This window comes from Puma concolor, chromosome A2 (genome assembly GCF_028749965.1).
Source record: "Puma concolor isolate L17-30 chromosome A2, mPumCon1.1.hap2, whole genome shotgun sequence".
Lineage (NCBI taxonomy): Eukaryota > Metazoa > Chordata > Mammalia > Carnivora > Felidae > Puma > Puma concolor.
Window position 1 is genome coordinate 58,240,708 of NC_141668.1, and position 26,635 is coordinate 58,267,342.

The 26,635-nt window shown below is 41.4% G+C and overlaps 2 protein-coding genes across 5 annotated transcripts; one reads left to right on the forward strand and one right to left on the reverse strand.

Moving 5' to 3' along the window:
• Positions 1–163: 163 nt before the first annotated feature.
• TWIST1 (twist family bHLH transcription factor 1) lies at positions 164–2,389 on the forward strand. The gene is made up of 2 exons (XM_086694740.1): positions 164–1,205; positions 1,722–2,389. Exon 1 carries the CDS (start codon positions 564–566, stop codon positions 1,161–1,163), a length of 600 nt encoding a protein of 199 aa, XP_086550866.1. The 5' UTR covers positions 164–563; the 3' UTR covers positions 1,164–1,205; positions 1,722–2,389.
• Positions 1,979–25,586, reverse strand: LOC147583220 (uncharacterized). 4 transcript variants are annotated; one of them, XM_086694780.1, is made up of 5 exons: positions 25,426–25,586; positions 25,073–25,184; positions 14,642–14,730; positions 5,238–5,472; positions 1,979–5,150 (listed from the first exon to the last, which is right to left on the reverse strand). In XM_086694780.1, exons 2-4 carry the CDS (start codon positions 25,088–25,090, stop codon positions 5,262–5,264), a joined length of 318 nt encoding a protein of 105 aa, XP_086550906.1. In that variant the 5' UTR covers positions 25,091–25,184; positions 25,426–25,586; the 3' UTR covers positions 1,979–5,150; positions 5,238–5,261. The 4 variants fall into 4 exon arrangements, with proteins under 4 accessions (XP_086550906.1, XP_086550880.1, XP_086550890.1 ...); XM_086694754.1 differs by lacking the exon at positions 25,426–25,586 and adding an exon at positions 10,532–10,683 and having other exon boundaries at positions 25,073–25,415; XM_086694764.1 differs by lacking the exon at positions 25,426–25,586 and having other exon boundaries at positions 25,073–25,415.
• Positions 25,587–26,635: the final 1,049 nt, after the last annotated feature.

The window sequence follows — 26,635 nt, forward strand, 5'->3', positions numbered from 1 at the left end:
GGGCCGGCCGCCAGAGCCAGGTCGTTTTTGAATGGTTTGGGAGAACGAATTGTTAGACCCTGAGCAAGTGGGGGGTGGGGACGGGGAAAGGGGGGGGGGGCTGGAAAGCGGAAACTTTCCTATAAAACTTCGAAAAGTCCCTCCTCCCCACGTCAGGCCAATGACACTGCTGCCCCCAAACTTTCCGCCTGCACGGAGGTATAAGAGCCTCCAAGTCTGCAGCTTTCGTCCAACTCCCAGACACCTCGCGGGCTCGCCGGCACCGGCAGCGTTTCCAGGAGGCAGAGCAGGGTGTGCGTGCGGCCGTTGGGCGCCTTCTTTTTGGACCTCGGGGCCATCCACACCGTCCCCTCCCCCTCCCGCCTCCCTCCCCGCCTCCCCCGCGCGCCCTCCCCGCGGAGATCCACCCCGTCCCTCCTCCCGCTCCCTCCTCGGCGGGCCGCACCGCCCCGGCCGGCGCCGCGCGCGGGGGAAGCTGGCGGGCTGAGGCGCCCCGCTCTCCTCCTTTTCCCGGGCCGCCCCTCTGCCCCGGGCCTGCGAGGCCGCACGCTGCCACCTGAGAGATGATGCAGGACGTGTCCAGCTCGCCAGTCTCGCCGGCCGACGACAGCCTGAGCAACAGCGAGGAAGAGCCGGACCGGCAGCAGCCGCCGAGCGGCAAGCGCGGGGGGCGCAAGCGGCGCAGCAGCCGGCGCAGCGCGGGCGGCGGCGCGGGGCCCGGCGGGGCCGCGGGCGGGGGCGTCGGAGGCGGCGACGAGCCGGGCAGCCCGGCCCAGGGCAAGCGCGGCAAGAAATCTGCGGGTGGCGGCGGCGGCGGCGCCGGCGGCGGCAGCAGCAGCGGCGGCGGGAGCCCGCAGTCCTACGAGGAGCTGCAGACGCAGCGGGTCATGGCCAACGTGCGGGAGCGCCAGCGCACGCAATCGCTGAACGAGGCGTTCGCCGCGCTGCGGAAGATCATCCCCACGCTGCCTTCGGACAAGCTGAGCAAGATCCAGACCCTCAAGTTGGCGGCCAGGTACATCGACTTCCTCTACCAGGTTCTCCAGAGCGACGAGCTGGACTCCAAGATGGCAAGCTGCAGCTATGTGGCCCATGAGCGGCTCAGCTACGCCTTCTCGGTCTGGAGGATGGAGGGGGCCTGGTCCATGTCCGCGTCCCACTAGCAGGCGGAGCTCCCCACCCCCTCGGCAGGGCCGGAGACCTAGGTAAGGACCGACTCCTCTGCGCCCCTTCGCCGCTCAGGTGGCGGACGGACTGACGGCAGGGCCGCGGCTGCCTGCCCCTTCCTCAGCCCCCTCTCCCACTCCGCTCTCAGCCTTCGCCACCTCATCCCCTGAACGTCTCCGAAAGGCTGGTCGGTCCCCGCTAGGGAGAGAGGGGGGATGCGCCCCGGTTAGGAGTGTGCGTGTGCGTGAGTGTGCGTGCCAGACAGGAGGGAAGTCTGAGAAAGACTCCAGGGTCATGGGTAAGGACAGTTTTCTTGCCAGCGCCTCCCTTTCTTTTTGGCTTTAAGTTTTCCTTCTCCTTAAAACAAATGTTTCCAAATTCCACCTCCTCCTTCTTTCCGCCCACCCACTTCCTCTTGCCCTTGGGCTGAAATCCTTCCAGGTTGTTCAGCGCAATTTCTCAGTAGTGGTGATAAGAACAGAGCTCACTAGTCATAGAAAACAGCCACGAAGACCTAAACAATAACCAACTTTCCCCTCTCTGGGTTTTTGCAGATGTCATTGTTTCCAGAGAAGGAGCATATGGACAGTCTAGAGACTCTGGAGCTGGATAACTAAAAATAAATATATATGCCAAAGATTTTCTTGGAAATTAGAAGAGCAGAACCCAAATTCAAAGAAACAGGGCGTGGGGCGCACTTTTAAAAAAGAGAAAGCGAGACAGGCCCGTGGACAGTGATTCCCAGACGGGCAGCGGCACCATCCTCACACCTCTGCATTCTGATAGAAGTCTGAACAGTTGTTTGTGTTCCTTTTTTTTTTTTTTTTTGACGAAGAATGTTTTTATTTTTATTTTTTCATGCATGCATTCTCAAGAGGTCGTGCCAATCAGCCACTGAAAGGAAAGGCATCATTATGGACTTTCTCCATTTTAAAATGGTAACAACCAGAGGAATTTTAAGAACATCGTTAGAAATAAAAATACGGGGATCAAACTGACTTGCAAAATCACAGTCAGTTCATTCCTTTTTACCTTCTTCCTCTGAGGGAAAAAAAAAAAACTTAAAATACAAAAAACAACATTCTATTTATTTATTGATGACCCATGGTAAAATGCAAATAGATCCGGTGTCTAAATGCATTCATATTTTTATGATTGTTTTGTAAATATCTTTGTATATTATTTTTCTGCAATAAATAAATATGATTGAAAATTTTAAGAACCTCAGAGTTTGGTCTATATTTTTAAAGCTCAGGATTAAGTTGGCGGTAAATACTTGCTTGTTTAACTCTGGAGGCACCCAGGAGGGAGGGGGCACTAATATAAACAAAGCAGTGAAAAACGCAAATAAACTAGCTACTGACAGGCACAGGCATGTTATTTAGAAAGACAGCTTTATTATTATTCCAATTTGGTGTTCAGTGGGCTTTGTGGCATCTATCCTTCATCTCTTACCAGTTCTCTAAACAGCGAAAACTTAAATTTGTTACTCACCTCTCTTGCTTATATTTTGAGGGGGCAGTCGTAGAACAGTTCAACGCATATAAGCAATATGAAGCCAGCAGTCTTTTCTCTTGTTAACTCTGTATTTTTGTCATGAGCTCCACTGTTTGTGAGGATTTTTAAATAAGAGGTTCATTTCAGTGAACGGGTGTATAAAGTGTTCTTAAAATGACCTATCTGTACACGTATAAATCAATACAAATGCACTGAAAATAGTAAAGTTTAATTCAGCAGGAAAGAGAATTCCAGTTGTAATTTATCTCTCTCTTTCATGAATGAAAATGATATTTAATGTCATGTTTGCTTAAAAGAAAAGCCAAAGTGAAGAATATTTGCCCATGTTGATGTTATCTTTTTTGGAAGCATGCTCCTTTTTCATATGTATAAAGAACATACAACAATGGAGTCAAATACAATAAGCAAAAAACCTGAACTTCCAGTATCTTCAGTAACAATTGGAACAATTACAATTTTAAATGCAATAGCTATTCATTTTCTGGTCAGTTCATTAGCAAGTAGATTTTATCCAAAATTACACGGAATTTTTCCTTGGTTACTTATAGGTATACAAAATCTGATGAAGTTAAGTTAAATGGGCAAATGGGGCTTGATTTTTATTTCATTATGGTTATTTCTGAACCAGGAAAATATTGGCTCATAACTAATGTCATTAGGAGCAATACGTTTGTATCACTCAGTGCTTAACTTTTACATCTAGTTTACTGCATTCAGGTGTAATCTGGCAAGCTTTCAAACTAGAAAATAATTTTGTTGTCTATTTCAAACAAAGGCTATGGCAGATAAGTGTATATGAATCCAAACAGGTTGTGTTTGTTCAATTCAGATTGAGGCTATTATTACCTGAAGGTTTTTCATTCCCTCCCACACAACATCAGGGAATGCTGACATAACAATATTGTAAATTTACTATTCTGAATATTTGAGACCGTATTTTCGGATAAGGACCCTGTAGCATTTACTTACACTGAAAGGTTAGTGAAGGCTTGGGGAATTAATTTTTGGATTTTGGTATTCCTTTACCAAATAACTACATGAGCCGGGAAAGTGATTATGTGTGCATGTATTTGTAGGGTGTGGGTGTATTGGCAGAGTGGAGAGAGAGAGGGAGTGCGTGTGTATAGGGTAGAAATGTAAGGGTACCCTAGAAGAATGAGGGAGAGCACATCAAGATGCTAATTCTCTCTTGTGTGTGTATCATCCTACACCTCCATTTTCTAAACTGTTCATGGAGGAATCTCCTTGTTCACTAGCTTGGTCTGACTATTTGATATTTCAGATTTCTTGACGTACATCAGGATGGAGCTGACTGTCATTGCTGAGAAGGTAATCTCTATCTTATCTCTGATGATTTAAAACCCAGAGGTTTCACAAAAGGTAGCCTTTCATTTGCCTTTTTAATTTTTTTCTTTTTTTCTTTTTTTCTTTTTCTTTAGTATTTTGTTCTCTTTTCTCATAAGAGAACCCTGTGGAGAAAAGCAAATACCATATTTGTGTTGCTAAACTGAAGGTAATATTTTTCCCCTAGATTTTCAGAGAAATGAATGAATGAATGAAAGGCGATGAATGGCTTTACTTTGAATGAGAATAATTCATGCAAAATATTAACTATTAGAATACAATTTTCAGGTTGCAGACTGATTTTGTATTGCCAATCTCCTCCCCCTTGCACATAACAATGCTAATTCTTTTTTAGAATAGAAATAAAGCCACCTGTATTTCTTTTGCTCTACCATTTTTTTCCTGTTTTAATTCTTTTTGCTACCTATTCTTATTTAAAGGACACTTAAAATGAATTACCTCTGCTTCAGAAGTGAGAATTTAATGTGATGGCTGGACTGGGGGACTCTACCCTTTAGCCAGAATGCATTCACTGGAGGGAAAAATGCTGTATAAAATAGCCTTGGGTGAATTCTATAAACCACTGAGTAAAAATGGTTCCTTTACTGTGCACATAGTTTTTTTTTTTTTTAATCTTGCTTTTAATTTCGTTGGATTGATAGCCTTCAGTCATAAGAAAGTAAATTTTTGTTCTTATACACACACATTTATTTTCCTTCTTTGTGCACACACTTGCTAAGCACATGCACAGATGATAATTCATGCACAGTTGCAGGTATCCTCTCTAAAGTGGTACAAATTATTAATAAAATAATGTTAAATAGCAACAACTCACATACTGTGTGTACTTTTTTCCCACACTCAACAACGGCACAACCTTCTTGCTCCTGCAGTGTTCAGGCTCATATTCATAATGGAGCTTTTTAAGGGACACTTGGCCTCTTGCAAAAAAGTCGAGCATTTTGCACATTCCACGGTTTGGCAAACTCAGAACTGGTTATTTTCTCTAGACCGGTATCAAGTTCTTCTCAGGCATATGATTTCACTTGAAGTCCTGCCCAGGAATCCTTCAAAGTGAGCGTTTGTCCCGCTCTCATGATGTCAGGCGGTTTTCCCTGCATCTGTAATTTGAAGAAAAACAAACAAACCTGCGGGGAACAAACGCCACGGAAACCCAAACAGAACTCCGTGGGGAGCGGGAGTCTCACCTGCGGCGGGCGCGGGCGGGGGGCTCAGGCCCAGACTCCCCTGCGTGGGTGGCGGTCCGGTGCAGCACGGTGGAGAGAAAGACAATGTCGGTGCCCTCCTCCGACTGTGTAGACCGCTCCGGGCCCCGCGTCTGGCCGCTGCGCGGAGGCGGCGGTTCCAAGTGTCAGCGGTAGCAAAGGCGGCAGCAGCAACAGAGTCAGGCAAAGGCCCAGCCTCAAATTTCCTGAGACAGGCCTGTATTAGCGACAAACAGGGGTCGGGCGGGGGATCCCCGGGGGCCACTTCTGCAGAATTTTCTGCCTGTTGCGTCGTAAGCTGTGCCCCACCCCCAGCACCAGCGAAAGTGGAAGGAAAGTGCACCGTCAAAGTGGAAGGAGAAATCGGTTTCCTCGTAATTTCTCAAAGCCGGCAACCCCACTCTTTCCCGGAAACCTCGAAACCGAGACCTCAAAAATGCCAACAGGATTATTAATTATCCTTATTTACTGAACAGCAAAAGATAGACGCAGTAAACCGGGCATGGGATACATTTGCCATTTGCTTTTGTCCCAAGGCCCCAGGACGTGAGCCCACTTAATGTTCTTAGCAAATCAAAGCACGTGTCCTTTGAAGAAGGTGTGTAATTGGAGTTTAAGGCATGTATGGAATTCCCAGATGTCTATAAAGTAAGAAGGAGCATGTGGCAGGTCACTGGAAGGTGGGGCAGGTTAAAATCACTGGCACAAAGTCCCCCCCCCCCCTTTATATTCGCCTTCTTTGTAAGAGCCAGGGAGGTAAACCTTGGGGAAAGGATGGGACGGGATCCTAATGAATGTCCAGCTTCTCCTATCAGAGTCATAGTAACCATGGTAAAAAGCACATGGTCAGAAAACCTCAAAGAAAACACTCAATTATAGCCGGGATTTCGTGGGCGCCCTGCAATGAGATCGTTTGGGGTTTGCTTCAGCGAAGGCCTCCAACGGCTGTCCTTCTTGTTTACGTGGACTGTTTTCTTTTCCTTCCATTCCCCCGCCCCCCCCCCCCACTAAGTTTGTGGATGTGTCTTCGTACTTATGCGTGAACAAAATTCCGTTATGGAAAAGAAAAAAAAAATGTCTAAAAACATTCATTCCTAAAGGCAGCCTTCTTGGGGGAGGGGAGATTGAAGATTACGAGCAAGTGAAATTAAGTTTCTGTAAAACATGCAGTTTAAACATGGACCAGAAATGAGCGAATGTTCAATGAAAAGACAACCATCAGAATCAGCAGCACTCTTTTCTCATTTCACTGAGGAATATATAGATGCGTATGAGACTGTGGAATCCAAGCGCGAGTCTGAATAGTGTTGAGTAGGCATTTTGAATTGTTTTGTTTTGTTTTTGGTTTGAAGCCGGAATCGAAGGCAATATGACTTTTCTCCTTGGGTTCAAGATGGTGCTCTCACTTACCTGCACAGTGGAGCCAGAGGCGGACACGTAAGGATGGGGGTCTGCCAGAGAAGTTGGCCCTGGCAAAGGTTGGCCTTGGGAGGGGGTCGGTGTGGGGTCATCTGAGACTGGGGCCCAGAGAGTGGGGGCTGGAACAAAACGCGCCACAGACCCCGCCATTGAAGCAGACGGGAGGGCTAAAAGGACGCGTGGGGGGAGGGGGGGACAAGAGTGTGACAAGTGAAAAGTTAAGCAGGTACCTGAAGGAAGTTTATCTTGCCCAGATGTTAGGGCTTTTATGAAATGTCACGTGAAGAGAACAGATGTACAATTTGCAAATGGGGCCACGCCTGTAAATACAAGGAGGCAAATGCTTGGAGGAAAATCCAGGCATAAATCATCAACCTCCTTTTCTAGTTATCTATTCTCTCCTTTAAATATTTGCCACCAGAAAGAGAAGACACATCTTAAATCGTCAAGTGCCTCTTGTAGCAGAAGTCGCAATCCTATCCCCTCCCAGCACTCCCCATCCCCTAGGTGTCTTGGGTGCAGAGGGGTGGGGTGGCCGGCAAATATCTTCTCCCTTCGCGTTTTCCTTCAGGTTCCCCATCCCCCACGTTTCTGTCTTGGCCTCTCAGAGACTTTTGATCCTGAGAAACGTATCGGATCTCGGTTAGGAAAAGCTGAAACTAATCAATTGACTTTTTGAAGGGGTAGAGAGTGATAAGAAGAGAGAAGGAATGCCCGGCCTGACAGACCCTAAACCCCCAAGATGGTTGGATGGGCTGAAAGATGAGCAGATGAACCGGTGATCCCTCACTCCTGGGGCGGGACCCAGGCTCTGGGGATCCTTGCTACCCATGGGGTAGGGCTTTTAGGAAGTTAAATTATCGGTTTGATTGAGAAGGATTTTTAAAAATCACTTATACAAATAAGAGGCTTTTTTCTTCTTCCACGCAAGAAGGAAGCTCAGTTCATAAACAAAACTAAAATGAATTAGTAGTTGCCCAGTTGTGTGGAAGACAGTTCAATTCCTTTCTCTGTTCTTAAGAGAGATGTTTTAGAAGCTATTGTGACTATTAATGCGTGGCTCAGGCCAGGATCTCTGCGCAATTAAGGTTTTAAATATTTGTTGACAATACTTTTAAGACTGTACATTAAATGAACGAGCTGTTCCATGGCTCTTCGTTTAAATGCCAGAGTATTCCTAGTCTCTGTAAAATTGACATGGCACCTGGCTTATAATTATTATATAGCTGCCCATACAGCTCTGTATTTTTTTTAAAATTTAAAAGTTGAGGAACTTTCTTCCACAATATTAAATCTAAACTTACTGTCAGAGTTTATGTTAATCCTCTTTGGATTTCCAAAGAATTGAAATAAATTCAAAATGATCAACTTTAAGGGTGACGGTTTTAAAAACGACAAGAGCAGATAAACAGACATATCTTTTCTCTCTATGGCATTTAATCCAAATACTCATCCAGCTGTCCCTGGAGGAACTTAACCTTGAGTTATTACCTTTGGGTACATATCATATCTGGTTATGGCCCCCAAAGCGTCCTGGAGGAAGACCTCAGATCCCGCCCCTCTGGGTTTGCCCAGCCTGGATGAGCCCCCACACCCTGACTCTGATACCGGTTGCTTCCCTTAGGGATTTCCAGACTTCCATTTCTAAACATAGTACTGGACCCAACAGTCTAAATTTCTTTTGTTTATGAAACTTAACACCAATCAAAAAATTGTTACTATTGTTGAAAACCAACATGCAGCAAAAAGAGACCATGCCAAGACGGCAAGTTTAGCAGTGATAATGAATCCTTCAGAGAGGTCTGCTGATGCCACCCCTGCAACAGTGTGCTGCATTCCTGGGCAGAGCGCTACCTTGCAGAGCAGCCTTCTTTAAAATGTTCTTATAAATCCTTCTTTCATTATGACTGAAGGAAATTTCTGTTAGCATCTTGTTAAGGTTGCCTCTCTCCTCATTCCACCCTTCGCTTCTCTTGCTTCGCCCTCCCCCCTACCCCCCATCAACACACACCTTTTAAAACTTTTAACTTTGTAACATAAAAAAGAGACCTGGAGCAGAGAATCCTTCTTCCTCTTCCTTCTCTCCAGGCCTCGACTGAGTGAAACTTAAAACACATCTCATAGATCAGTTTTCCTTCTCTGAAGTTAGGCACAGTCCACGACCCGGATTTTCAAATAGCCCAGGCTGGAGTCTGCAATATTTAATCCAGTCAGCTATTAAATGTCCTCCGGCTAAATCAAGAGTATAAGAATCCGTAGTAGGATAATGATACCAAGAGCAGTTTGGTAAAGGAAAGGGGGGCTGGGAGGGGACACGGACTCCAGGGATTCTTTGATTTGGAAAATCCTGTTTTTAGAACTCCTGTCAGAGTAATAACAAAGCAAAGAAACATGAAAGAACAACTCTTTGTTCCAGGATATGGTTTTAATGAAATACTACTAACACACACACACTCACGAAAAGAAAAAGAAACAAGAAAGATCTATTAACAACGGCGTCTGAGACTCCACTTCTCCTTTACCTATTAGGGACTAGCACGCTGCGCAACGTGAACCCCTCTCCCCCTTTTCTCCCGCCTCACTCCCTCCCTGATTAAGCTGAAGTGATAGTTCGGAGGGGTCCCGGCGCACCTAACCACAGCGACACTGCCCTCCGCTACTCGTCCCTTCTCAAAGCACAGGCAGCGCCCTCCCCCACCCCCACCCCTACCCCTACCCCTACCCCCGCTCCCGCCTACGCCCCGGGAACTTGACTGCTGGGGCTTTGCCTTCTCCCTTCCGAATGTGGGCATCCGCGCTTTGGGAGCTAGTTCTCCCGGTCCCTCGCGGGAGGCCTTCTTAGGACCCCAACACATGTGACACCAAGGGGATGGCGTGCCCCAAATCTGCCCGCCTTGGCTCCCAGCTGACCCTGCCCAGCGCTTTTTTGTTGACTTAAAACATCCGGAGGGACTGCAACTAATATAGCGGACGGGGCTGGGGGTAGGGGAGGAGAACGAAGAGGCAGGGGTGGGGATCACGAAGAGAAAAAGCAACAGCATTGGGAAAGAGGGGGAGCAACCTTTTAGGCAGCGGGAACCAGAGATTTGAGCAGCCGCGTCTGTCATCTGTAACAGCGGACAGATAAAAACCGTCCCAGATCAAAGAGGTTCGTTCATAAATCACCCATAAGAAACGGATTGTAAGGAGTAAAAGACACGTGTCGAATAATCTCAACCCTGGAGTCAGCTAGCTGCCAGCGCCGTTCCTAACGCCCCCTCTCGCGGTACCCGGGCAGCGAACGCGTCTTCCAGCAGGGAATGTATGTGGGGGGAGGTCTCTCCGTGCAAGTAACCGCCCCCCCCCCCGCCCCCCGCCCCGGCCCCCGTCAACCTCCTACCCTCAACCCCGCCGCCCCCTAGCTTCCGCCGTAGACGCCCGGCTGGGCCATCCCTGCTCCAGGCTTGAGATTCAGTACAATCGTTTGACTCTGGATTGACCAAGGAAGTCGTGGTAAAAATTGGAGTCTTTTCATTTCTGAGGCCAGAACGTTGCTCTTTCGGAATCGCAGACATCTCCCACTCTAGATCCCCTCTTAGTGTCCTTGTCCTTCTGAGGATCCCTCTGGGGAGAACTTGGACATTTGCAGCCTTAGGGTGCAAATGTAACTCAGCCCATAGAGGCAGTTCGGCAAGAGCACAAATTGCCTGGGCGGGTGTTTTCTGTTCCGAGTTTTCTAAGTTTCGGATGAACAGTGCTTTGCACTGACGTTTGCCGCACCAGTGTAATCTGTAAGGAGCACTTGCTGTCTCTAAACTCAGACCAAGCGAATTCCCTTTCTCCGCCTCCCATCTCCCAAGCCCCAGACTCTCTCGCACCTGCTTCTCTTGGTTGAAAAAACAAGCGAAAGCGAATGTCCAGTACCGCGTTCTAAACTCTCCAGCCAGCTGTTCGGAGGACCCTCGCAACGCGTATTGGGCGAGTTTAGAAATGCTGTGGTTGGCCATCCCCAAGAAAGCAGTTGACAAATCTAAGAAAAGATAGAGCTTGTGAATTTGTGCGAGGGATTTCCAGCGACAAATGCCTCTTACTCCTTCTCTCTCAGTTTTAGCATCCTCCAGATAAGTAGGATTTTGCTTATAATAGGTGTTTATGGTTCCAGGAATTGCACTTTGATCTAGGATTTTGGGGGTGGAGTGTCTAAGGGGTCTCTAGACGCTTGTCTGATTTGAATGCTTTTCAGGATGATTTATGGCAAAAGGCTCCTTTCTGACACTTCCAGATGCCAAAGCTCTTACCTTCCTGGAAGGGGTGAGGGAAACCTGCTTCCACTAGCCGCGAGGATGGGAGCCAGCGCGCCTACCACGCCACCCTGCGGGTCACCTTAAATTGACAGCACACACCACCAGCCTTGGTGAGCAGCTGATAACCTTTCCCCTCCTTCCAACTTAAGGAGGACGGAGAAACCTTTTCTTGAGAACCAAGCTGGGACGAGAAACCAAGTCACCTCTGTCAAGTTAGTCTCTAGCAGTTAACTCTAGTTTATGCAATTAACGAACCACCTGCTCTCGCCCCGTTGGTGGTTTGGTGTTAATGCGACTTGACCCACCAATGTAAAGCGGGGAGGGAATAAGCCCTCCGTTGGGACTCCTGGTGGTTTCACCCGCCGGCCTCAGTCTCTGGCCGAGGCCGCGAGGATCGCAATCCTGGTTACCGCGGGGCGGAGGCCGGGACCGAGCTCAGAAGCAGCCGGGGCGTCGGGGCAGGAGTGGGGGGTGGGGGTGGGGGTGGAAGCGATGTCTTTCCGAAAGCTCCCCGCAGTCGTAGGACGGTGAGGCGAGGCCAGGAAAAATAACCCTCCCGACTCAATTACTGCGAGCTCCACCGTGAAGCTGAAAAGCTGAAACGTGCGGCGCTGCAGGGGGGCAGGTCAGACAGGGCGGACGCTAGTGCGATTTTAGGGGACCCCTAGGGCCCACAGAGCAGAGAGCGCGCTGAAGACATTTGTCAACCTGAAGCTAAAGGTGGGCCCGACCCACAGTAGCCTCTAGCGGACGCTTTTTCCCAGAGGAAACGACGGTTTCTAGCCGTTTCTTCTCCAAAATGTAGCTGATTGGGCACTGGGAAGGAGGAACTTTGTTTTCTTTCTTATTTCCCAAGGTGAAGGCAAATTAAGGAAGGAATTAGCGGAGCAGCCTCGAAGACCAGCGGTGAGGAGGGTCGAGGCCAGGGCACTGCTAGAAAATGTATGATTACAGAGGAAGGTTTAGCCCTGAGTGATATTCTGGTTATTTGCTTAGAATCCCACAAGGCTGGGAATCTGTGATACTTGGGAAAGAGTGTCTATTTCAGCCTTTCTCTGACGAGTCTCCACACTCCCTTCTCCCATGTCCCTTCGAGGTTAGTAACTACTACAAAGTCAAAGGTTTGTTTTCCCAATTGAGAAGTAAGCCTGATTTCCTGGGTGAAAGAGAATGGATTAACTCAAGAACCTGAGAAAAAAACAAAACAAAACAAAACAAAAACAAAAAAAAACACGTATTTTCCAAAGTACAAGCTTCCTTCATTCTTTATAACATTGCAAAACAAAGAACCAGATCAGAGTTTATTGGTTTATGCAGAAACGATCCTGATTTGATAAGCTTAATCATATGACAAAAGACAAACCGATTATTCCCCTCCTCTCTAAAGGCAGCCTGAGAGGTTTTGGAAGTCACTGCCTTTTTCCTAGAGTTCCAATCACTACACCAAAAGACTCAGGTCACCTCTTGTCATTTCTGTATGTATACATTCAAGAGCATAAAAATATTAAATAAAAAACTTTTCCAACTTCAAACCTATCAAATGTTTAACAGCTGAAGGATATTCATCTTTAGGAGGCAGGCCAAATGTCAATAAAAATTTAATTATTTCTGAAACATATGGGAGCACTTACAAGACCCAAAATGTGATACTAAGTATTGATATTGAGAGGAAACCAAACAATATACTTTCATATTTGCTGGTCAAGACCTTATACCCTGAAAAAAGTTCCACAAGCCACAGAAATTTTTATTCTTCCTGACAGGGTTTCTAAAACTAGCATGAAAGACAGGTTGGTGGTCAAAGGGGTCATCTGTATTCTGTGTAAGGAAAAATTAGTGTTGAACTCGTATGTGTTTGGCATTTGTTTTCTGGAGAAAACTGTGATGTCTATGATAGCAAATTACATTTCAGTAGGGGATGGAGGGAAGGTGTACATTGGTGTGGCCATTTTTGATTTTTAATACCTAACACAAACTGCTTTTCTGAAACGTTACATCCAAAATTTCTTTCCAGCTTATAATTCTGCCGTATTGAGAGATAGCCTTTTATGCTGGAAGGGACATTGGTGGTATTATTTCTGCAGTTGGCTGTGATAAGACTGGTGTGCAACTTGGAATAATGTCCAAAATGTAATTAGGGTCTCTTAGGTAGCTACTTTTTTCCACTTAGAAGCATTAGCTTGTTTTCCATTTACAGCTTCCATAGGACTTCTGCTTTCTAAAAAATGACATCAAACTTTAACTGTTGAATTGTAGGTTAATTTGCTGGTCAGCTGCCACTTTTGGACCAGTCCTCTGATAAATCCTGATAGTTGGTTTGATTTCATTGTCATCATTTCCAGGTTTCATTGTGGTTCACTTCACAATGCCCTGAAGAGTTTCTTTGGTACCTCGTTTTCTGCTTCCCTAGACAAGAGGTTCTCAGTGTCAACATCAGCCTGATGGTGATTTGCATACCTTCCTGGATTGATAACCCATTTAACTGACAGCGAAGGACTCTGGAGTACAAAGTGTTTAAGATATTTGCCCAAGACTAACTGGGCCTAATCTGGTGCTCTTTTCTCTACTTAGGAGCATGGTTTTAAAATTTTAAGCAGGTTTGTAAACTCCAGAATTGGCCTGAGTATGAGAACTATCCATTTTCTTCTAGCTGATCAACCATTCCCCAAGGCTCACTATTTTTCTCTTTTACTACAGTTTTGTATAAACAAAGCAGATAACACAAGACCATGACTCTCTATTAACAAGTGAGGAGGGACACCATTCTCTCTGTGTATGGATGTAACACCTGGCCAGCATCCTGTTTAGCTGTTGTATCCTTTCATTTCCTAAGAATGAAAATGAGTAGGGCTTTATTTATACTAAAAATTCTAATAGTAATATTATTTATATGTGTACCTTTCGGAGTACTTGTTATTTTATTTTGATTTTTACAATTACTGGTACAAAGCCTTGTTTGTGGAAAAATGCCCCAAGACCATTATTTTTGCCTTTTATAAGGATAATTACCACTAAGAATACTCTTACGAACTTAAGACTGATGGAAAAAGAAAGATAATTTAACTAGCATGTGCAGAAACTGTTTGTTGGGCAGAAAAACCAGGAGTGTAGTTTGCCCCATGGAGTGATTATGGAATGAAGCAGAACCAAAGGAGAGTGATCATAAGTGGGTTTTCCTACTCTGTGCGAATGATCCCAGAGGTCTTTTCAGTTGGTGATCTGTGATGCTGTTCTTATGTCTGACATGCTTTCCTAGTGGGGTTTGTTTTCATGAGTTACTGATGCAAAGAACAATTTGAAATCAAGTTGTTAGTAGTAGAATTAAGAAAAGTAACACCCAGGTAAAGAGTGTGTGAAATTATTCGAATGTATGGCCACAAGTGACTCTCATTTACTCCTGTGAAAGATCTACCCAATTGTCTGATTGTACAGCTAGAGTTAAATATCATGTAGATCTGCAGAGGCAGTTTCAAAATGTTCATTCTTCCCCAACCGCTTTTCCCCAAGTGACAGACTGCGTGGGTGGCCACTGTGACACTGCCTTCAGTTAAACAAATGCATGATTATTCAATCAACAAACATTTCTTGGGGGTCTCTGTAAAGCCTAAAGGCTATGTAGAAGTGACTGTGTCATGTTCATCATAACAAACAAAGGAACCTCTAATTACAGAAGGTTGGTCTCACCTGTGGATATTTGCTGCACGTGTGCTGAAGGCCTCGCCAACTGTTTTTCTTTGATATTCTGGGGGGTGCAGAAAATTAGAGCCCCCTACCTATGGAAGAATAGGAGTAAAAGTGATTCACTCTGCATTTAGTATTCTAAGAGTGGAAACTTTAGAACAGACAGTAAAAGTGACTCTAAGAACATTGTCTTTTGGCCTTCGCCGCTTGTCTTTCTTTTCAGTGGACACTTACCAATCTGTAGCAAAATCCTATATAGTTGCTTATTAGACTTTAAGATTTTTTTTTTCAACGTTTTTATTTATTTTTGGGACAGAGAGAGACAGAGCATGAACGGGGGAGGGGCAGAGAGAGAGGGAGACACAGAATCAGAAACAGGCTCCAGGCTCCGAGCCACCAGCCCAGAGCCCGACGCGGGGCTCGAACTCACGGACCGCGAGATCGTGACCTGGCTGAAGTCGGACGCTTAACCGACTGCGCCACCCAGGCGCACCCAGACTTTATAAGATTTTTATGCCTATCCAGCTCACTACTATAATCTCAGCATCTTGCTTTAGGACCTGTCACATGGCATTTTTGTTGATTTGAATATCACTCCTATACTATTAGGGAAACTGAGGCAGAGAGGCAGAATTCACATCTAAAGAACCAAAAAAAAAAAATAAAAAAGACAATATGACAGTCCCATACTGTGGTGGTGGGGAAATTCATGTACTTGTATCTCATGTTTAGAATGAAAACCCAAATAAGCACAAAAGAAAATATTATTAAAACTTTGAGATTCAGACATTAATTTTAACTTACGTGTTTTAGAGTGCTTTCTATATGGAGCCCATAGCTGCCATTTGCCTATATGATTTCTTTGTGTGAATAAGTAAAGGGATCCCTTTTTCCCAGGGCTTATGTCTTGCCTGTCAGAGCAGGGCTGACATCAGGTCCCATTGCCCCATGGACCAAATGCCTTTGTTCAGTAAACATCCCTCACAACCGTGGGTAGCAGCCTTGGTACCTCAAGAGCAATAATTGTCAAATGTAATAAGAAATCTGGCTAGCTTGTTATCAGTATGTTTTCAAGTCTATGAAATTGATTCCACTTGATTTCTGTCAAAGACCCAAATAGAGAGTCTCCACATGTGCTTCTAAACCAAACTGGGAGGGTCTCTTCTCCTGATCCAGCCAATTCTATTTTCCTATATTCCTGTGCTATAAAAAGCTCTATATTGTCCCATCACCTCCTAAAACAGTATGAACACTGGTAACTAAACAGTATATGTCAATCAGTATCTACTGAAAAACTGAAACTCCAAGTTACTTACTTATTGCATATATATGCATACATTATTCCAAACCCAAGAGTGGTGGTTTAGAGATTTAAATATAATTGATTGTGAATTGAAAAGAGGTATTCTAAAACTATTTTAGATTTGGTATGATTAGTATGAATGGAGAAAGCTGCTTCCCCACACCCGTTCTTCTCCTGCCTTCCCCCCTCACTCCAGGGATGTGGTGAACTTGTGTAATTTAAGGCAGGTGGTCCACATAGTAGGCTGACCACAGAGGATGAGAGTGTGTGCATTTGATACCCTGACTGCTGCTCTTTAATAGACTTTAAATATACTATGACTATTATTTGGCTTTTGGCTATTACATTTATTTTCACTTTCTTTCAAAGGCTTCTCTCTTTCATTTCGTCATTTTCCGCACACTGAAATGCAACCCAGGTCCAGTGGCACCAACCAGAGAATTTATCTATGTTGTCATCAAACTGGATGCAAACGAAATATCAAAGGGGGGCAGAGGGCGCCACTATATAGGGCTCTTGAATGCTGACAGAAAATGCATGCATTTTTCTTTGCCTAGGTAATAACAATACTTTATTTTTATATAAAGCCTTTCATCTGAGAATCTCAAAGGCCTTCAAGATGTCGTTTGGGTCTGGCATTCTTCAATTGGCTGCCCTTTGTCTCTTTCAGTAAGGAAACATTCCTGCTGGATGTAGTTTCATAACTGATCTTGCACTTGAGTATGCACATTCAGGGGCCAAGGGCACTGAGTGTTTCTTGAATAGATCAAACAAATGGCCAGTTATGACATTCTCAAAACAACCCTGAGAGGAAGATGGGTGGCAAAGGTGATTATCTAATTTGCAGATGGAGCAGTTGTGACACAGCAGGTTAAGTGACTCACCTGAGGGCACACAGTGGAGTCTTTGTTACTGCTGGAAACAGTAGTAACATCTACCAGACCATTAGCAAGGCTCTGTTTCTTTGACATCCCACCTATCTGCTCCTTGCCCTTTCAGAATGAAAATCTCTAAGAAATGGCACCCTTGTGCGTATAAAAAAGGAGAATAGAGTAGCAACTTTGGAAATGTTTAAGATGAAATGTGTGGGCCTTACTTCTTCAGAAAAATCACAGCTTCTGTTCAAACTAGTGAGTCTAAAATATAAAAGAAATATCCCTTGCACATAGAAAGTGGAAGTATGATCTTTAAATTCCATTCCTTGTAAGTAAGAGAGCACATGTTGGTCTCAGCCAGGAAGCAGAGCGTTAGTGGGATATGTATTTATGTATAGCTATATATGCAAATTCCTTAAGCTATTTGCACATTTTAAAACTTAAAGGAACTTACCTTACTTGTAACTGTCTTTTTCTTTCCTGGAATTTTGTTTTGCTCATCATTTCAAGCATTGCTACTGGCTTCACATCACAGTTATTAATCTGGAAGAGCCCTGAATCTGGATTATTCCTCGGTATAACTATATATAATTTACTATTAACTCCATGTTTGATAATTCTGACTGTGATATTACACTTAACGTTTATGTTTTAATGTCCTCTTGGGACACCATATGATAATTTACTTTTACTTTTAAAATTCATGGGGGCATGGATCCCAACTTTGCTTTTGCAAGTAAAGTCACTTCTGTATTTTATTCAAGTAAGAAAAACTAACAGACGGAGTATGTATATATATTTTTAATAGACAGTACTTCATAATAAATGTGACTGTAGTTTTCATGTGAGAATAATTATACATTTGAAACAAAATAATTTATTAAACAAAAACTTATTTGTTTTGTTTTTCTTTCCTTTATCTTATATTCCATTTGAGTTTCTAACATGGAACCTGTCTTTCAAAGTGAAAGATTTTTACAAAAAGTCAAAGAAAAAAGTTCTGGAGTGATTTCTATATTATATATCCTGAAGCTGTCATTAGTCCATTTTACTGACAGTTATATATAAAAAGAAAAAAAAATCTTGGGTGTGTGTCTTCCTATTTTTCTAAGTTTAGACATTCTCAGATCCAAGATATGTAATTTAGAAAGCTTAGGAAAAGCTGTTCCATATATAACATTGGTTTTACCATATCAGGGGTAGAAATCTCAGTGATATGCCCATTTTCTTTATCTGTACATACCATCTAGGTTCTCAGCCTCGTTTTGATCTACTCCAGAAGGAATATGCATAAACAAGCAGGAGAAATGATGAAAAAGTTAAAAACTCAGTGATCTTACTTTGCCTGAATTTGAGAGTCTAGAATCTGTACTGCAACTTGTCATTATCAGTCTCTCTCTTCCATGAAATCGCCATTGCTTTGTGCTCACTCTACAAATGAAGCCATATTTGAGAAAGAAGGTGAAGGTGTAGCAATGTCAAACAATGAAAGATGCTTAAGATTTTTTTCCTGCTTTATTAGATAATCTGAGTATGGCTTTTGCTCTTCTTTTTTTTTTTTTTTTTTTTTTTTTTTTTTTAAAGTTTATTTATTTTTGGGACAGAGAGAGACAGAGCATGAACGGGGGAGGGGCAGAGAGAGAGGGAGACACAGAATCGGAAACAGGCTCCAGGCTCCGAGCCATCAGCCCAGAGCCTGACGCGGGGCTCGAACTCACGGACCGCGAGATCGTGACCTGGCTGAAGTCGGACGCTTAACCGACTGCGCCACCCAGGTGCCCCTGCTCTTCTTTTTCTTAGAGTAATCAAACCCTTAATGCTAGCCTTTTCATTGGCACATGTATCTTTGTTTTGAGGTTATGAGGCCTTCTTGCATTACTGATTTTGCCCTAAATAAAAGTTCCATTTCTGATGTATAGTTGAGTTAGTTTAGGTTATGAGTGAAAAAAAGAAGAACAAGTCTAGTGTAAGCTCCACCACTTATTAGCTGTGTTATTTGCCAATTAACTGAATTTATCTGGGCATCAGGTTCTCTAAAATTGGGGAGAGTGGTAGATTATATCACAAGCATTATCATTCTGTCATTGTACGACCTAATATCTCTGATGATGCTTCAATAAAATGCAGTTTTAAATTACCATTGCCAGCTAGCTTATCAAGACATTTTTTCTGTCAGATGCCAAATTTTACATCATAAGATCAAGTAAAATGTATTTTATAAAAAAATTGTAACTTCAAAATTGTGAAATAAAGCATTATTTATAAATCAAAAAACTCTTTCTGAACTTCAAATTACTATAGTTAAAAAGCAAAAATAAAAACTTGAAATCTGGGAGCAAATGCAAAAGTAGTGGTAAATCGATAACATCTCATTGCTTTTAAAAGTCATTTGCTAATAGTTTAACTTTACCATTTTCTTGTTAAAGGAAAGTATTTGTTATTTATCCCTTAATCAAAGATAATTCTATCTTAAATCATAAGGTATCTTTACTAGTCAATATTAATCTTATTCAACAGTTCGTAGCTATGGACCATGAGAGACAATGAGTGTATGTGTTTACACGTACAATTGGCATGCTTATTACTGATAATGAAAAATGATAGGTACAGGGATGTATATTGGCTTTGAGAATTCTTTAAAGTATTAGTTCACAATTTTTCATCAAAATTTTCTTTTTCACGTTATGACATCAAAGTAAGGGTTTAAAACTTGAAACTTTTCCTAGGACTTATTCTCTGAAGTATTTCTGTTTCTTGTTTTGTTTTGTGGTCACTAACCACAGAGAAATTTGTCTTTTTTACATATGCTGGAAATAATTTACTGCTTTTAGAAATATTAAACCACAAAAAAAACCCCAATGTTAAAGAAACATTATGGGTCTGCCGAAGCCCTCAAAAAGCCAGGAAATTGAGAGTTAATGCGGAAGCTCTGATCTGGCTCTATATCCAAGGGACGTTAGACCTCTGAAGAATGACAGGTAGAGCCCAGCCCACATACATGCAAATATTAAAAAAAAAAATACGGTAGTGGCAGGATGGTGTGGGAGAGGGCACGCATGATTAGTGCAATTTCTCTGAGACACCAATATTCACATTGACTTACTATAAAATAATATTTTTCATAAATACCAATTCTTACCTAACCTTAATATGTAGTCAAAAGTCACAAATTCAATACACTTCTAAAATGACAGTGCAGATTTTGATCTGTGGCATAGATGTATTTAACAGTATTAACTTAACAGAAAGGATATTCTGAAATCAAGTTTTAGAGGTAATATTCACTTGTACAATCTTTGCATATGGTGTATGGATAAACAGTGCTTTCAAGTGTATCTATTTTACTGATTTCACTTAAGAGACCAGGCTATTTACACAGACTAGGTCTCAGGAAATAAAATCTCCTGATGTACATAACACAGAAGGCAAAAATTCATGATTTTAGTGGATGTATTTTTTTAAAGTGTTGTTTTTCAAACATTACCTTACATATCATCATACAGAAACTAAAATTCATAAATCAATCAAGAGAGAAAATTTCTATTGATGAAAACATTTGATCCAGTTTGTAATTATATTGTATTTAATTGATTTAAAAAATGTAATACTTTTCCTCAAGAACTTATACCTGCCTGTTGTTTCCATTTTAGTATGTAATTATTACTTAGTGCAGAAAATATATTTGAATGAGAACATTTATATCAAAAGTGGTTTATTTAAATAATTAAATACATATTTTATTATCACAAACCTAATTCACAGCAAAATATATCATTGGATTGAGTCCAATGCTTCACATTTTTAAATCTACAAGTAGAGAAAGAATTCTAGTGCTTGTATTGTAGGTATGCCCTTGATGGTATTATTGGAAATGAATTGTCATATTAATGGTAACCATATACTTGTAAAAGTATTTCTGTTGAGCTAGAGTTTTGTCAAAATAATTAGACAATGATAATTAAGTAATGAATTAATATATTGCTTCATTTACTGTCATATTATTTGCTTTCTTTGTAAATGGAAAAGAAAGGTGAAAACCAATGTATCAGTTACTTAAAGTAGGCACATTTGGAATCAGAAAGATAAAGAATTTACATGAATCAGAAAGCATAAACTGCTTTCAATTTTAATTAAGAAAACTAATTTTTGTTTTTTGATATGAACATTAACTCACCAAATATAGGTTTTTTTTTTTCATTTTAGAGTTCTGTTTTAAAAGCAAATTGACTATAAGAATGAGACACAATGGATGATATATTTAATAAAAGCTCATTTCTCAATATATATTTTAATTCATTGAAAACTGATAATTTGCCCGCCTATGCTAGTGACTTGAAAAATTACTAGTAAAATAACAAACGTTTAATGAGAAATATTTAGCAACCTATTAAGTAGGAGTTGAATTATTTTTATACTGTGGAAAGGACTAATAATTACAGTCTAAAAATACTTTCCACACTGATTGAATTTTTATATATTAATTTAGATCTAAAATCTTGCTTTCTGCACTTGAACATAGAGATGTTAAAACATATTATTGAATAAAGATTATATAATGAAGTCTTTCCAGATTCAGGAGCCTAATTACAATTTTTCACATTATATATTCCAAATCATAGATTTGATCGGGTTGCAGTTCACGTATAAATAAATGAAATTATTCAACCTACTTTTTTAACATAATGTCCCCCCTAAAACACAGGAAATATGTTACCAGGGAGAAAAATTAGCACATGAACAAAAGTTGTCACAACGCACTTCTAAAGATTAAACTTTGTGAGCTTAAAAATCACAGCTTTACAAATAAGAATCATTTTGCCTTTCTATTCTGGGCTTAAAGGAAGGCATTTGACACATTTACATGGCAAACTTAGTCAATGTTTGGAAATGCTTTGTAGTGGCCAAAGGCTGTGCATTTCCTTCTGTTGACCTGATTTTTTTCTTCCAATAAAGTTAATTAATAGAAGATGCATCCAACAGGATTATTGCAGATGTGCACATACTGCAGTGCTAATTGCTCTTATTTTTTACAATTCTGTCCTGCACATGCTTTAATTTATATTTGCCTGAGTTAGCTTTTTAGTGAATTAGCGGCACTCTGCCACACACTGAATAGTAATGTGCTTGCGTCACTCGATTATCTCAGATGTGTTATTGTCTAGAATCCATGCTCCTAATTTCCTTACCACCCACACCCATCTCTTTCCTCTGTTTGGAAGGCTGATTTGTGTTAAGAAGGGACCACCAAGCTATTAACTCTAGGACATAACTGGCATTGTTCATAGAGAGCGGGGCTTATGATCATATCACATTTTAACTCTTCCACCAGCATTATCCTTGTTTCCCCAATGCTTTCAAGAGGCAATAACTCCAAATGCCTCGCATGGAAATGATAAACTGCCTGTTGTGCCTTTTCTTTGAAGGAGTTCTCCTGCAGAGTATCATATTTAAATAAATTGCCATTGAGTTTAGCAAGCAGCACAATCATGCCCATTGAGGTAGAGTCTTTTGATCATATTTTGTAATGCAATCAAGGATCACATGAGGATTCTCGAGCAGGCCAGCCTTGCTGTGTGCTAAATAGGCGACAGGAGAAAGAAAACATTAATTGCCCTGAATCCCACTGACATAACAAAGCACACCTGTGTCCCAGATACTCCAGACCCTACGGCAGTGGTTACATGTACGACCAGAGGAACTCTTTCCACTTGATTGATCAGTAATTTCAAACTACCAGATTAAAAAAAATTTCCGATATATTCAGATTGTCAAAAAAAGTCAAATATGTGTACATAAGCACAGCATTTATGTATTTTTATGTAATGGAATGTACTAGATGGGGAGCATGAGACCTGGGTTCTAGGTCCACCTATTTGCTGCCTGAGTTAGTTGACATCTCTTTCGCTGGTCTCCTCCCCTGTCATACCCTCTCAGAAATTATTAAGACAGGGACAGTAACTGCCTACTTACCGAAACAGTTGTCTTGAGGATTACATGAGAGAATTGTTAAGAAGAACTTTAGAAATACAAAGGACTTTACAAATGTACTATTCTGATAACTGTATGGATGTGTGTGGCACAGAGTGCGTATGAATGGAGTCCTAGTCTCATTACTACTTTGCAAACATTATTACAGTATTAATGTTTCTGGAAAAAAGGACTTAGAGGTCTTTCATCTACCGAGGCACTAGTAGGCAATGTCTAACTGACAGATTAATTGAGGAAACTTGGGGACATTCTTGAACTTCACTCAATGGATTTAAATACAGGCAGCAGATGTAGAAGTAGGGGCTTGGAAGGAATTTCCTGCTCTGCTGGTCCAGCATTCTGACTTTCTGTTAAATTCTAAGATATCAATGAGCAAGAACTCGTCTATACCATCCCAAATCATTTCCTGCTGACAGATACTGTTTATTAACCTGTAACCCTCTCTGCCTTTTTTTCTTTCTTTCTTTCTTTTCTTTTTCTTTTTTTTTGTTTTTTGTTTTGATGGTTGATGGTATAGGAGAGAGAAATGAGAGAGGGAGAAATGAAAAATCAAGGAAGTAATTAATAAACAAAATTATTTCAGTCTATTCTAATACAGTTTTGCAGTTCAGACTTATCTCTACCCCCAAGAATAGGATATAACTTTTATGTTGCATTCCAGTGAGATCCCAGAAATCATATGGGAATGCATTTTTGTCAGAATGTTTCTCCTCTTTTATAGAGAAGAAAGGTTTGGTCCCAGTGTGATACCTTACCTCCCTGCCAAAAGGGAATTAAAAAAAGAAGAGAATTGAACTAGGGAAGCATACCTTAGGTCCTAGAGGGTGAAGACTAAGGTTCTTTCATAAATGTTAAAAAATGATTATAATTCTACATCCTTATTATGAGCTGAAGTCAAATAACCTGAAAAATAAATGACCGAAGAGGGAAATGGGCTAAATGGCTTCCACATTACTGTGGAGCCTGTATCAGTTAGCTAGGGTTCCCATAAGGAAGGATCACAGAGTGCACTTAAATAACAGTTGTTTTCTCACAACTTTGGAGGTTATAAATGCAAGATCCACGTGTGGTAGTGTTGGTTTCTTTGGAAGCCTCTCTCCTTGGCTTGCAGGTGGCCTTCTCCCTGTGTCTTCCTGTGTGTTCCTATGGCCCAATGTCCTCTTCCTATAAGGACACTAGTCATATTGAATTAAGCCCACCCTAATTACCTCTTTTAATCTTACTTCTTTAAAAATTCTGTCTCAAAATACAGTCACATTCTGAGGTACTAGAGGGTTAGGACTTCAACATGTGAATTTTGGGAAGACACAATTCAGTGCATAACAGAGCTCCTTTTTATCCAAAGGAGAAAAGAAATCTCTTCCCTCAATTCCTACGGACACTGCAGAAAACATGAAATGTATTTGATTTACCATCCTGACAATTGTAGGTGGGATTCCTAGGAGATACGGTGACAAGATTTTTGAATAAAACTAAAAAACAAAAAAACAAAAACAAAAAACAAAAAACAAAAAAACAACAATGAAAAAACTAGCTGGAGTAATTAATCAAAGCCTAAATTAAAATCAGAAGTGGTAAATCCACTAAATGATAAAAATTCAAATAATCTAAGAAACATTCTTTTCATTGTAAAAAGGAAGAGCTTCTTCAAACATCTGTTCTTTTTTTAGACCAATCCACACAAATAGTCCACAGCCCTATCTATAATCCTGTCTTACATTTCCCCATAGCCTATTTCTTGCCTCTCCAACCTGGCAGCTCAGTCCCTGTCATTCCCACCCCATTTTGCATATGTAAATTTTATGGGGATAAGATATTGTCTGTTTTAGTCACCTCTGTAATACCAATGTTAGCCATACAATGAAAGTTAAGTAAACATATCATAAATAAGTAACAAGATTGTTGCTAAATATTATGGGCTAGGAATTTGGAGCTCCAAGTTCTATTACATCTTGTACTTTGTGTGTTGCAGGAACAACAAAAAGTATCTGAGTCTCCTGTAAGTCCAAAGTGTTTATCTAAAGCAGATCTTTCTAAAAGACTTGAAAAAGTCTGGTTGCAGTCTCAATCAGATCAAGGAACATCTTGATTAGTAGATAAACCTGTGAGCCAATCAGTTCATCAGATAAAAAATCAGTTGTTTATAAGTTAGCATATATCCTATCGATATATATATTACCTCTAATTCTTAAAGAAACCCACAGAGTGATGTATATATCTTCATTTTACAAGTATGGTAATAAAGTTCATAGAGGTTGAGTAACTTACCCAAGATTTCACAGCCATTAACAGACAGCCAGGATTTCAATTTTGGTTTTCAGGTTCAAGGTGCCATGACCTCATCCCTTATCCAACTTTGTTTCTAGTCAAAATGGCCACTCTAGTGGGGTTGGGGATACACAGCTAGTTAGAGCCTGATAATATTTTTAAATATCCTGCTTTCTTAGAAAGATAAAAGAATTTTCAAAATACTACTCTTCTCAGTAAAGTCAAACAAAAATATTGCCTTGTTGTTATAAATACAGCATGTGTAATTAAATACTGGGTGGTATTTTCTGAAAAGAAAGGAAAATCATCCATCCTTTCTCAACCGATTTTCTCATAACTTGACTTCAACTAACCTTATTAATCAGGACAATGAAGAAAAAATTCACAAGACCCATGAGTCAGCCCATTTCAGATTCTCAGTGTCAGCATATGGTCTCAAAGCCCAGACGCAGTATTTTCACATGATGCATCTTTGACTATTTATTACAGGGGAGGTAGGAGAAGAGGAAAGCAGTCTGTTTTGTTATCCATCCAGGAACACAGTTAAGTGTCTGCATTCCCAAAGGCAACTTGGCAGTTTTGGGCTTGGTGCCCACATTGTTCAAGCGGCGTTTGTTCTCAAGTCTCCAGAAGGGCTTTTAAAAAAAATATCTTAAATATTCCTGTTTCTTCATGTCCCCTTCCCATCCCCTAGAGAAATTGTTTAAATCATATGATTGATCTAATTTAGGCAACAACTCTGCTACAGCTCTTCAGCAGGGAGACTTGTTTTCTTTTAACTTTATGGTACTTTCTATAGGACCCTTTAGTCATTTTTATATAATCTCTAGCAATCTGAAGTCCCAGAGTCTCATCTGTTTTTTAAAATGCTTTATAAATTAAATTCTGTATACACAACTGAAAGTCTTTCTTTCCAGTCATAGCAAAATAAGTTCTAAAAATAAATTAAATTTTCTTTTCCATCCATATTTAATTCTAGTGATTGGATTTTGATATGGAATAGAGAAGACATGTTTTGGGTCCATGTGTATACTCACTGTATAGAGGAGGCTTTCAGTAAATGATTGGTGAGTTGAACCAATATGCCAGCCATGTGCCTTGGTCACCTGCCCCAGATCCCTCCTTCACTGTCTCATATTAGTGAGGCCCATGGCCTCCAAAGTCTGTTTCTTTGATTCACATCTCCCTTGCGGCTACCCAGAAATATGATATTCAATCTCTCTACACTCAGTTTCCCTGTTTGTTAAGTGGACAATAATGGTATGTGTCTCAAGAGGGTGTGCAAATTAAATATGATTACCTATCCTTGTAAAGGATAGACCAGTGTCTGTCACATCTTACCCTAATAACTATTCGGTTTTGTTATTATTTTGGTTACTATTATCATCATCACAAAAGATGTGAAAAATATCACTCTTAGGTTTTGAGGAAAGGAAGAAAAGCTATCTCTGAACGCTTTTTCTTATAGTTCTGTGTATGCTTGAAACTGAGAATCCCTCAGCTAATGCCAAGTTGGATGCAGCACAGTCAACATACAATCTTGCTACCCCAAGTCTGAATTTG